General features: G+C 40.5%; 1 protein-coding gene across 7 annotated transcripts in view; it reads left to right on the top strand.

Moving 5' to 3' along the window:
• Nucleotides 1-13,692, top strand: part of GLIPR1 (GLI pathogenesis related 1) — a 39,694-nt gene that overhangs the window by 7,153 nt on the left and 18,849 nt on the right. For 3 of the 7 annotated variants that reach the window (XM_057741266.1, XM_057741260.1, XM_057741262.1), the window contains exon 2: nt 13,182-13,455. In XM_057741266.1, coding sequence (XP_057597249.1) covers nt 13,282-13,455 — 174 coding nt within the window. In that variant the 5' untranslated portion in view covers nt 13,182-13,281. Of the gene's footprint in view, nt 1-1,826; nt 1,895-11,549; nt 11,598-13,181; nt 13,456-13,692 lie in introns of all 7 variants that reach the window. The other 4 variants (XM_057741264.1, XM_057741263.1, XM_057741261.1 and 1 more) reach the window with 3 other exon arrangements.

The raw sequence follows: 13,692 nt of genomic DNA, 5'->3' as shown, positions 1-13,692 counted from the left end.
CCTTGAAGGACAGCCTCTTTTCCAGTGTCCCAGTTAATGACAACTAAAACAGTCCTGAGGTCAGTGTTTTAATGACAGGCCCCCAGGAAAGTGCAATGTGGGGGACCCAGATATTTTAGGTGCCTGGCCCTGAAGCTGTTGTATCTGTAAAGCTAATGGTTTGGTGAACTTTTGCTTATGATCTCCTGTCTTTAAATCTTCATTTGTCTGCTGCAACCATCTTTTTTTTTCCCCCACGAAGCTATTTTGGAATTTTGAAGCCTTTTGGATTCCTCTGTATACTAATTAAAATAGGTATCCCATTCTGTTTGCTTAATTTGGGAACCCTTAATTTCAAGTGCACTTTTTAAATGATCTTATCTAATCTGGATGTTCTGCCTCATGGCCATCATACTCTAGGTTGTAATTCCCCTGAGAGCTGGCAGCAATTTGGTAGGAGCTTGGCTGAAAATGGAGATTAACCCACATCTCTGTTCATCCCCCAACCACTGTTTGAGATCCCCAACCTCATGGTTACCAAGCCAAGTACTCAGGACACAAAATTCTAGGTTTTCTTTAGTAAAAATTTGCCTTTTTTTTTTGTACGTATTTATAGCTTCCACAATAGTTCTTACCTATAAAATAGGTAGGCGTGCCATAAGGTAGTGCACTTAACTCTTTGGATTTTAAGGAGCTCATTTTTAATTTATTTAGTTAGCTAAGCCTTTGGGTCTCTCGGAGTCAAACTAATACCTAAAAAGTGATGTGCTGCTGATTTGGAAATTGTGTGATATTTCATAGTGTACCTTGTTGCACAGAAATTTTCTTGAGGTTGGCAGCTGACCTAGTGTCAATCTAACCCATTCTGTGACCAACCTACCCTAACACAGGAGTCTTTGGGTTAGGTGGCAAGTGCTGTAACAGTTCTTAAATGCTCAATTCATGCCCAACCATTTTTGTAGCTTTCTCTGACTCCGGAATTTCTCCCATTATCAACTAGCCTTTGCTGGACTTAATCCAGCTCAAGTGGGGCCCATTCCAACCTCAGACTCAGTCTGGTTTTTAATTGGACCCAGTTGACTCTGGCCATGGAATCTGGGGATCTGGAGACAAAACCAAGGTCAGAGCTTCCAACCAAATAGGGAATTGCAGAAAGCCAGTTAGATTAGAAGCTCCATGCAAAGAAAGTGGAGCTTAGAACTGAGAGGAACTTAACAATGGCCCTCAAAAATGACAGGAAAGACAACGAACTCAAAGGTTTTATGGGGTACCACACCTGTGTTTTTCTTTGTCCCTAAATGCCATCGGAAGATAAATTTTTATCCCACTGTCACTGCTACCAAATCAGTTAGGTAACAAAAATTCAACTGAGTAAATGTGAAGATCTAATTGGCTTTATGCAAGAATTAATGAACTGGGCAGCATCCCATCTAACAGAGAGAAGTTCAGAAGAGCTGTACCAAGCAAGTTCATTTTCTTTTGGGTGATGAAAAGGGGGCTATGTGGCAGATGGCACTGACCTGAAAATTCCAGACTGAGCAGTTAAGACTACATTTCTGGGTGAGGTTGTAACTGCAGTTAGGTTAGGTATTAAGTCTTGGTGAGCTTAGCATATGTGACTCCATTTTGGACCTGTGGTTTCTTTTTTAACAATTACACAGATCCCATGGCTCTCCAAAACAAAAATTTCAATTTATTTTCTAATTATAGAAGATAGTATACTCTTATTGTAAAAAATGTAAACAATACAGAAAAGAATAAAAAAGTTAAAAAATATATAAAATGCCACTATTCAGAGATAAGCAGTGAAAACAAATCTCTTTTTTAACACACACATACTTTTCAAGGAGACCATGGTAAAGACCCAAGATAAGAAGAGGCGAGACTTGGCAAAGTTGTGAGCCTTCTGAAACAGGTAAAAGTTCCTGTTGTTTTGAGCAAACCACTTCTATAGGCATTTGTTGTAGGAATGTACAGATTAAGAAGTTTGAGAGTTGTAGCTATGAGGAGCTAAATTGCTTTGCATAATCATGAAAAAAATGGTCTCAGTACTATACTAGCAGACTTTCCATTTTGCTTATTTTTGGAAATTAGAGAAAAGTGATTAGTTTATTTCATCACCAAGAGAATATTGCTTGTCCTTGGGAGTTGTGAATGTACAATATGGTTTGCTCAAGCAACTGCAAAACATCACTGAATTTCCTTGCTTGCAAGTTTTCACCTTTCTTGTTCTTATGTTCAAAACCCAGGCAGTCTAGTTCAGAGACACAGAACAATATGGAAAGCAAGCTTCAGGCCTGGTTACAAACTCAAGCTGGAGGCAGGTCTCACTGTTGATTATCACACAAGGAGATGGTTATCCTAGGCCAATATAATGTAAAGGAATGCTGGTATAAATTAGGCAGCCTGGACATAATTGAAATTATATATGAGTACTTTGTGAGGTTATTTCTTGTGTACGAGTGTGGCAATAATAATTCCTCCTTAGGGTTCTGTAATGTTTCTTTACTTTTTAAGAGTTGCAGTTAGATATTAATACCGCCTCACCCCATTCCATTCTGCATATCTCTTGATTTTCTAAAACACTGGTGTTTTCTGAAACCAGATTACACACCACCTATAGCTAAAAATCTCTCCTATAACTTCCCATCAGCTTCGTGATAAAATGCAAATCACTGGCAGAATCCAGAAGTCCTCCTTAATCTGACTCTTATAGCTCTTCCTGACTGGCATAAAAACACCATTTGGATTCTAAATTCCATGAGACTAGGTACCATGTTTCCTACCAGATATAAGTAATACTTGAAGTCATCGATACAGAGACAATGTGAAGTGACTTTTTCTCTATTCTTGCCATGACATCATGTTTCCAACTTCACAACTAGAAATCCAGTTCTTATCCCCCCAATTTCCTTCATCTCTCCACCACTTTTTCATTTGATCAACACCGGTCCAGCTCAGTGAAGACCTCACTGCTATATGTAGGAAACCATCTCCACTTTTCCCAGAATGCATTAAGCATCCTCACCTGTGAGTCCTTAGCCCTTGTACTCTCCCCTACCTAGGTCTTCAACTCTCCCTGTCTTTGTTACCACCAGCTCACAGCTCTTACCATTGTGAGCTTCTTGAGGGCAGTGACTATGTTTTTATCTTGTATTACTAAACTGAGTACACAGAGCAGGAATTTAGTTGTGTTGAATTAATATGTTACTAGTTCATTTGATCCTCCCAAACCCTCTCTGATTAAGAAGGTATAATAGAAAAGGTCCTCTTTAAACAGGCAGCTGAGTATTAGAGAGTCTGATAATTTATCCAAGGTTTTACAGCTAGTTAGGAACAGAGCTTAAACTAATATCTGAAATTGAGACCAGTATTCTTCGTACTGTTCTCTCTCTCTCTCTTTGCCCCCTCTTTCTAATGGGCATACACCCCCCCCATAAACACAGTCGTCTGTGGGGAGGGGAAAGTTTCCCCCTTCCCCTCTTGATTATTTGTGGCTGGTCAAATAATTAAAATGGCATAAAGCAGATTAAGAGGAGAAAATCAAGTTTAATATGTACATATGGGGAATTCACATAAGTGTGAGAAATTCCAAAGATAGTAAGGCAAGATGAGGTATGCATGTCATTCTGGACCAAGGAGAAGGAGGTAGAGGTCTGGGACTTCTAAGGGAAGTAAGATAACCCGCAAGAAGATGAAAAGAGTTAATGTTTGGTAAACAAACGTTTGCTGGGCCATCGAGAGACAGTGGGACTCAGAGAGGGCTTTGATCAAACAGGCCTTGCCAGGTTCTTTCCTGTCTCCCATACCTAGTTGATAGTGTGCTATTGTTATCTATGGTAATAATCCCTTCCTGGAGCAGGCCTTCTGTCTTAAATTCTTTTAGGCAGTTATGGGGACCGTCTAATGTTCTTCCTGAGTCTTTTGGGCCTTGCTTGTTTTTAGATAATAATCTGCACCTTGGGGCAGCCTGCCCTGAACTCCATCAGTTCCCTCCTCTGAAATTTCCTTAATTTCATAGATAAAAAGCTGATCTGGTGACTGAAGAGACAAGTAATAAATCTGCAAAGGGAGAAAAGAACTTAGATTGTTACCAAGTCCAAGCTCGCTCTGCTCGCCACACAACAGGCCAACGAATTGGAGACGAGGTGTTGAAGCAAGGAATATGACTTTTTTCGGAAAGCCAGCAGACTAGTGTCTCCAAAAAACCATCTTATCAGGGTCTGGATGCCAGTTTCTTTTATAGAATCAGAGGGAGCAGCTGTGAGGAAGTAAAGTGAAAGGGCCATCAGTCTTGCAAAACATCTCCAGGAATGACCAGCTTCAGTGAGGTGGACTTTAGTTTAACACTCAGGCAGGGGGCAGTATTCCCTGAGGCAGGTCATCATGTATGATTATAATAAGAGCAGCAAAAAGCAAAGGTTAAAGTCAAAGAAAGAGATTGAACATGGAGTCTGATTTAGTTCTTCCCTGTTACAAGTTTAGAACGAAGATATATAAACAGAAAAAACCAAATTGGAGAACATTTTCCCCACACCCTGTTAAACCAGTTCCCCAACCCTGTGACTAAATCCAATGACATGTGTGAGCATCCTTTATCTGATAAAAAATGTTAATCTCCTCTTTTAGTAGCTGTTAATTAGATATTACTAGCCCGGTGATTCACAGAAAGCAACATTTTTCACCAGTGGTTGCACAAGCTCCTCCTTGCTTGGCAGGCAGTGTATTCAGGGCATGATGATTTTGGAGCACCACGGAGGCTAAGCTATTAACTTCTGATTGGAGTATTTAAGGTTTCCATAGTGGTATTGAACTCTTCTTCCATTACTGTGGAGAGATTTAAGATTGCTTTTTCCAATTCATAATCTTTAAAGCTTGGGAATGAGACCCTCAGTGCTGAAAAGACCTTGGAATTGTGATGCGCAGCAGATTCCCTGTGACTTCTTGGCTAGCATGTTTATGTGGCACAACTTTATGAACAAAGGAGCTCATGCTTGTAATTTGGCTGGCATTTAGGTTGGAGTATTTGGTGACAGAAGGAGTCTGGTATCCAAATCCACATCATCCTGACCGTTTAAGTGGAAACCGTTTATACATTTGGTTGTCATATAAAATAAAAAAGACCAAAGTGGTTTACAGACAAAGTTAGAATGGAAGCTGTACAGTACTTACAGTAGCCAGGACATGGAAGCAACCTAAATGTCCATCAACAGATGAATGGATAAGGAAAATGTGGCACATATATATACAATGGAATATTACTCAGCCATAAAAAGGAACAAAACTGAGTTCTTTGTAGTGAGGTGGGTAGACCTAGAGTCTGTTATACAGATGGAAGTAAGCCAGAAAGAGAAAAACAAATACTGTATGCTAACGCATATATATACATTACCAAGTCCAAGCTTGCTCTGCTCACCACACAACAGGCCAATGAATTGGAGACAAGCTGTTGAGGCAAGGAATAGGACTTTATTTGGAAAGCCAGCAGACTGAAGATAGCAGACTAGTGTCTCCAAAAAAACCATCTTATCAGGGTCTGGATGCCAGTTTCTTTTATAGAATCAGAGGGAGCAGCTGTGAGGAAGTAAAGTGGAAAGGGCCATCAGTCTTGCAAAACATCTCCAGGAATGACCAGCCTCAGTGAGGGGGTATGTTAATTTCTTCTTTTCTGCAGCCATTCACACAGGTGGGCAGGGCAGATTGTCTGCCTGTGAGCTGAACAGAGGCACTTTAGTTTAACATTCAGGCAGGGGGCAGTGTTCCCTGAGGCCGGTCATCATGTATGATTATAAAAAAAAGCAAAAAGCAAAGGTTAAAGTCAAAGAAACATATCGAACATGGAGTCTGATTTAGCTCTTCCCTGTTACATATGGAATCTAAAAAAACGGTACTGATGAACCCAGTGGCAGGGCAAGAATAAAGATGCAGACGTAGAGAATGGACTTGAGGACAAAGTGGGGTGGGGAAGCTGGAACGAAGTGAGAGAGTAGCATTGACATATATATACTACCAAATGTAAAATAGAAGGCTAGTGGGAAGCTGCTGCATAGCACAGGGAGATCAGCTCCATGCCTGGTGATGATCTAGAGGGGTATGATAGGGAGGATGGGCGGGAGGCTCAAGAGGGAGGGGATATGGGGATATATGTATAAATATAGCTGATTTGCTTTGCTGTACAGCAGAAACTGGCACAACACTGTAAAGCAATTATACTCCAATGAAGATTTGAAGGACAAAACAAAACAAAAAAATATCCTGAGGTTGGGGGGGAAGGAAGCTGTAACTCCCAGGGCCTGAAGTATTCCATGACCTTTGCCAGTGGTGCTGTAGTGTCCAAACACCTCCATCCTCCATGCCCTCCAAAAACAGATTGTAAAACAGCTGATATAGGGGGCCTGTAGTCTGGTTTTGGCAGCTGCAAAGCTTATTTCTGTCACTTGACCAAGTAATTCTAAATTTTTGATCCACCTATATATAGTTTGTGGTTTGGGGCAGCTACAATATCCTAAACTGTACAAGGGTGACTTTTGAGACATCCAGAACATGTTGTGATTTGGCAGACATTTGTGCCCAAAAGGGTGGTGCTAGAGTCATTTACAATTTCCTTAAGAGGTTTAAAGGTGCCACCTGTGGAATGAAAACTAGTTCAGACTCTTTTGCACCATCTGGATGTTGACATAATAAACAGTCAGACTGATGAGTTAGCAGCATGGCCAGGGTTTGGTAAATTGGCATAAGGGGGTAAGAAAAGGATAGTAAGAGCAAGACACAGGATGAAAATGAGCCCACAGTGGAGACTTAGAGAAGAAATAGGGTAGACAGAGAAATGCGCTCTCCAGCTAGCCTTTTAATAAATGATTAATAAGTGCAGAGAAAGGCATTTTTTAAAAAGAAAAAGTGGTTTTTTGTTTTTTTCTTTTTAATGTGCATGTGTGTATAGGGAGTTTTAAAAGCAGGGAAGGGGAAATAGGTGAAAGTGAGATTTTTTTTTTCATTTTATTTATTTATTTATTTTTGAGGTACACCAAGTTCAATCATCTGTATTTATACACATATCCCCGTATTCCCTCCCTCCCTCGACTTCCCCCCACCCTCCCTGTCCCAGTCCTCTAAGGTATCATCCATCCTTGAGTTGAACTCCCTTTGTTATACAGCAACTTCCCACTGACTATCTATTTTACAGTTGGTAGTATATCTATGTCTATGCTACTCTCTCACTTCGTCTCAGCTTCCCCTTCACCCCCGCCCCTCAACAAACCTCAAGTTCTCCAGTCCATTCTCTTCATCTGCATCCTTGTTCTTGTCTTGTCACTGAGTTCATCAGTACCATTTTCAGATTCTGTATATATAAGTTAGCATACGGTATTTGTTTTTCTCTTTCTGACTTACTTCACTCTGTATGACAGACTGTAGGTCTATCCACCTCATTACATATAGCTCCATCACATCCCTTTTTATAGCTGAGTAATATTCCATTGTATATATATGCCACATCTTCTTTATCCATTCATTTGTTGATGAGCATTTAGGTTGCTTCCATGTCCTGGCTATTGTAAATAGTGCTGCAATAAACATTATGGTACAAGTTTCTTTTGGGATTATGGTTTTCTTTGGGTATATGCCCAGTAGTGGGATTACTGGATCATATGGTAGTTCTATTTGTAGTTTAAGGAACCTCCAAACTGTTTTCCATAGTGGCTGTACCAACTTACAGTCCCACCAACAGTGCAGGAGAGTTCCCTTTTCTCCACACCCTCTCCAACATTTGTTGTTTCCAGATTTTTTGATGATGGCCATTCTGACTGGTGTGAGGTGATACCTCATTGTGGCTTTGACTTGCATTTCTCTAATGATTAGTGATGTTGAGCATCTTTTCATGTGTGTGTTGGCCATCTGTATGTCTTCTTTGGAGAAATGTCTATTTAGGTCTTCCGCCCATTTGTGGATTGGGTTATTTGCTTTTTTGGTATGAAGCTTCATGAGCTGCTTGTATACTTTGGAGGTTAATCCTTTGTCCATTGTTTCATAGGCAACTATTTTTTCCCATTCTGAGGGTTGTCTTCTTGTCTTGTTTATGGTTTCTTTTGCTGTGCAAAAGCTTTTAAGTTTCATGAGGTCCCATTTGTTTATTCTTGATTTTATTTCCATGATTCTAGGAGGTGGGTCAAAAAGGATCTTGCTTTGATGGATGTCATAGAGTGTTCTGCCTATGTTTTCCTCTAGGAGTTTTATAGTGTCTGGCCTTACATGTAGGTCTTTAATCCATTTGGAGTTTATTTTTGTGTATGGTGTTAGGAAGTGCAATTTTCCCAGCACCACTTATTGAAGAGGCTGTCTTTTTTCCATTGTATATTTGTGCCTCCTTTGTCAAAGATAAGGTGCCCATATGTGTTTGGGCTTACTTCTGAGTTCTCTATTCTATTCCATTGATCTTCCTTTCTATTTTTGTGCCAGTACCATACTGTCTTGATCTATGGCCTTGTAGTATAGTTTGAAGTCAGGAAGCCTGATTCCACCAACTCCATTTTTCCTTCTCAAGATTGCTTTGGCTATTTGGGGTCTTTTGCATTTCCATACAAATCGTAAGATTTCTTGCTCTAGTTCTGTGAAAAATGCCATTGGTAATTTGATCGGGATTGCATTAAATCTGTAAATTGCTTTGGGTAGTACAGTCATTTTCACTATGTTGATTCTTCCAATCCAAGAACATGGTGTGTCCCTCCATCTGTTTGTCACCTTTAATTTCTTTCATCAGTGTCTTAAAGTTTTCTGCATACAGATCTTTTGCCTCCTTAGGCAGGTTTATTCCTAGGTATTTTATTCTTTTTGTTGCAATGGTGAATGGGAGAGTTTCCTTAATTTCTCTTTCTGCTCTTTCATTGTTAGTATATAGGAATGCAAGAGATTTCTGTGCATTAATTTTGTATCCTGCTATTTTACTAAAGTCATCAATTAGTGCTAGCAGTTAATCCAGCGAGGAGGGGGCAGAGAGCCTTTCTGCATACTCTCCAAGCTCACTTAAAAATCTTAAGAAAATTCTTCAGAGGCTCCATTTCTGTTAGAAGAGCATTTGAGACAACTCAGCATCTATTTTTTTGGAATCTGACTCTGCGCTCCAGTGCCTCCTGTCCCTGATTACAGTGGCTTCCAATCCACAACTCATCCGAATCCCTCACTTCCCAGGACATAGTATTTGTTTAACCCAACACTCGGACATTAGTCTGGGGCTTGGACAGTCTTCTATAAACCCCTCTATCGCCAGGACAAGCAACCCCAGAAGTTTGGACTACCATGAGGAAACAAAGAAACACCATGCAGGCAAAGGAGCAGGAAAAAAACCCACAAGACCAAATAAATGAAAAGGAAATAGGAAAAATGCCTGAAAAAGAATTCAGAGTAATGATAGTAAAAATGATACAAAATCTCAATAATAACAAAATAGAGAAAGTACAAGAAACAGTTCATAAGAACTCAGAAAAACAAACAGCAATGGATAACAAAATAACTGAAATTAAAAACACTCTAGATGCTATAACCAGCAGAATGACTGAGGCAGAAGAACGAATAAGTGAGTTGGAAGATAGAATGGGGGAAATAACTGCCACAGAGCAGGAAAAAGAAAAAAGAATAAAAAGAATACAAGACAGTCTCAGAGACCTCAGTGATAACATTAAGTGTACCAACATTTGAATTATAGGCATCCCAGAAGAAGAAGAAAACAAGAAAGGGTCTGAGAAAATATTTGAAGAGGTTATAGTGGAAAACTTCCCCAACATGGGAAAGGAAATAATGAACCAAGTCCAAGAAGCACAGAGAGTCCCATACAGAATAAACCCAAGGAGAAATACACCGAGGCACATATTAATCAAACTAATGTCAATTAAACACAAAGAAAAAATATTAAAAGCAGCAAGAGAAAAGCAACAAATAATATATAAGGGAAAACCCATCAGGATAACAGCTGACCTTTCTACAGAAACTCTGCAGGCCAGAAGGGAATGGCAGGATATACTGCAAGTCCTGAAAGAGAGAAACCTACAGCCAAGAATACTCTACCCGGCAAGAATCTCATTCAGATTTGAGGGAGAAATCAAAAGCTTTCCAGACAAGCAAAAGTTAAGAGAATTCAGCACCACCAAACCAGCCTTACAGAAAGTGAGGCGGCTTGATCAATGATCCTGGGAAAAGCTGTCTACTTCATGATGCTGGCTGCTTCTGGGGTCTGGGAATTTGCCTTGGAAATCTTTAAAGTCACCTGGGGGATCTGTCTCCCAATTGTCTTGAGAGGGATGTTCTGGGCCTATTTTGGCATGACTTGCATGGATCTAAGAGGATTTTCCTTTTGATGGCAGGGTGAGTGATTGGCAGCATCTCATAAGGTCCTTCCCAGGGAGGTGACCGCACATGTTTTCTTCTAACGATCTCGATATACACTTGGTCTCCTGACTGAAAGGATGGCAAGGCTTGTCAGTTGGTGGAGGCCAGGCTCCTTTTACCTACTGGCTATATGCTTCAAGTACATTCATTCTTTTTTTTTTTTTTTAAGAACTTTTATTGAGATACAGTTAACATACAATAAACTGCATATATTTAGAGTGTACAATTTGGTATCCCAATCTCCCAATTCATCCCCCCCTCAACCCTCCCCGCTTTCCCCACTTGGTGTCCATGCATTTGTTCTCTACATCTGTGTCTCTATTTCTGCCTTGCAAACAGGTTGATTTGAAGAACATTTATTCTTGTATCTAGCTAGTCATAGCATCAAATTATTCACTTAAATTCCCATAAACTTCACTTAATCCAGGAATGGAAGGTTTAGAGATGCCAACAAACATTGGGTATCCAGAGACCATTTCAAAAGGGGTCAGTCCATGTCTCCTGTCTGGAGTATTCTGGATCTTTTTAAGGGCTAAGGGCAAAGCTTCTGGCCATTTAAGTCCAGTTTCTTGACAGATCTTTCCTAAAGTTTTTTTTATGTCTAGATTTTTATGTTTCACTTTTCCTGATGATTGAGGATAATGTGGGGTATGAAAATTTTAATGAGAACCCCAGAGTTTTTGCAAGCAGGTGGTTTCTGTTGTAAAATGAGTTCCTTGATCCAATTCAATCCAAAAATGAATGCCAAAGTGGGTAATAACCTCAGTTATTTATGTCTTTACAACTGTTGTGGTTTCAGCATATCTAGTCCAATAGGATTCAGTCCATCCACGAAATGTGCAGACAGCAACCAAACAGTGAAAATAGCCTGAAGCTAGGGGGAAATGTATAGAATTCATTTGGAGTGTCACAAAGGGGAATGTGGGCTTTCCTGGGGTATATTGATTTCTCCTAGATATTTGGGGAGACTTACAAGTAGTGCACTGGGAAATAATTTGGTCAGGAGTTTTATGGATGCCAGGAAAACCAATTGTCTTGTAGTTCCTTAATTCTCCCCCATCTGCACATATATCCCACTTGATGGGATACAAGCCAAAAGGTTAGAGGAAAGGGTGCTATAGGAAGTCCATGTGGCCTGATGTATCTATCTGGTAATCGTTTGGCACTGTTTTGCATCCGTTTGTGTTTTTCAGATTGTGGGGCATTTGCTGAACAGTTGATAATATCAGTCAAGAATAAAGGCAAGTTTAAAAATAGGGTAAAGAAGAAATAAGGGTGTCCAATTTGAGCTGGATGTTTAGCAATTCTGTCAGCCTGATCATTTCCTAAAGATATAGCATTTCCTTGGTATGGGCTGAACAATGACCAATAGCAGTTTTAGAAGGGAGGTGAATATCTTGTAATAAGTCAGCAGTTGCATGGCCGTTAGAAATAAGCGTACCTGCAGAAGTTATGAGTCTATGGGATTTCCAGATTGTGCCCACAGCAAGGCAGACTCCAAAAGCATATCTGGAATCTGTAATAAATAGTGTCAGTTTTCCCTTCTGCTAAGGTGCAAGCTCTAGTGAGAGCTATGATTTCAGCAGCTTGGGCTGATTTTACCGTGGCCAAAGAATGTGCCTCGGGAGTCTCATGAGGGGTAACAGCAGCATAACCAGTTTTTATACTTCCCGAGAAATTTCATTGACAGCAGCCATCACAAAGTAGAATTAAGTCTGGGTTGTCTAAAGGGGTGTCTGAGAGAGCCTCTCATGGCTTTGAGACCATTTCTACAGCTGCAAAGGCAATCACGTGTGATACAGCAGGGCTCTCCACCATCAGGGAGGGATAGTAAAGTAGCTGGATTCAAAGTGTTACAATGATGTAACATGATGAAAAAGCCAGCCCATTAAGGGCCCTGTCATAGTGTAGAGAGATGCTGTGTCCTATGAACTTGTAGAATAGCTGACACCACCTGGGGAACATAGAGATGAATGGGGGAACTGAACATATGTGTATTGACTTTGTCAATCAGGGTGGCAGCTGCAGCTTCTGCACATAAGCGTAGGGCACACGTAATGCCACAGGATCTAATTGGCATGAGAAACATGCTATAGCATGTATCTGAGAGGCAAAAGATTTTCCTAGAATGCCTGTAGCAGTCCCATTATGTTCATGGCAGTATAGATGAACAGGTTTGTCAAAATTAGGTAAGCCAAGAATTCAGAGCATGGACAAAGCTAATATTAAAGCTTCAAGGGAGATAAATGCCTCTGAAGGGCTAGGAAATAGGTTCTAGGCTGTTATCTGGGAGAGGAGCACACAGAGGTTTAGAAAAGGCTGCAAAATTCAGACTCCACTGGGCGCAATAGCCAGCCACCTCTAAAAATTTACATAACTGTCTTTTCGTTTGGGGGAGGGGAGTGGACAAAATCAACTCAACCCCATCACATTCACCGTTGCGAATGAATTCTAGGTCAGGCAATGATGTTAACCAGATATTCTAACCACGGCGTGCTGATGTGACTGCAAAAAAAAAAAGTTTTTAAAGAGTATTTTGCAAGACATTTATTGAAGTAAGATGTTTTTATTTAACCACCAGAACCTCAGTAAAAATTGGGACTGTTATTTCTGGAGATTCCAGAATATCCTTTGGAAACATCCCCTAACTCAAAAGAAAATCTGATGTAGCCTCGTAAAAATCCATGTTGAAATAGGTGCCGAGTCACTGACAACCACCGAAAAGACAGGGTTAAGAGCATGAAACGAGCTGCAAACCATATATGGAGAAACCCTTTTCTTCAAACTTGTGATGAACTCATGTTCTGCTTTCCGTTTTCTCAAAGCTGAAGTCGACTGTGCTTTGTAAAACTGGCTCACATAACCTCGGAAGCTGCAGTGCCGCTGGATTCCAGCCTCCAGGGCTCGACACCAGACAGTCTGAGCATGCGAGTCACACTTGCTGTCACAGCCTGCATGCTCTCTGTGGTCTCCAGTGTTTCCTATTCAGCAGATACTTTGCCAGATATTGAAAATGAAGGCTTCATCAAAGAGTGTGTTCGAATGCATAACAAGTTTCGATCAGGAGTGACGCCAACAGCCAGTGATATGCTGTACATGGTAAGAAAAACATCAGTGCTTGTGGCAGAAGTCAGTCAAAAATAACTAATGTGGATTGACTTTGGTAGTGAATCCTTGGTAATCCTAAACAATGCTCTTACTGCGATGAAGGTGTGCCTTCAATTCAGCACCTGTGATTAAAACGAACCCAGTTTCGCTCTGCCTACACAATGCTTGTTATAAGCAAGCTCAGCCAGTATGTTTTACTTCTCTTTTCAGACACTTCCTTTCCTCAAG

This window comes from Hippopotamus amphibius, chromosome 7, assembly GCF_030028045.1.
Source record: "Hippopotamus amphibius kiboko isolate mHipAmp2 chromosome 7, mHipAmp2.hap2, whole genome shotgun sequence".
Taxonomy (NCBI): domain Eukaryota; kingdom Metazoa; phylum Chordata; class Mammalia; order Artiodactyla; family Hippopotamidae; genus Hippopotamus; species Hippopotamus amphibius.
Note: the sequence above shows the minus strand (reverse complement) of the source record. Positions and strands in the feature narration are given on the sequence as shown.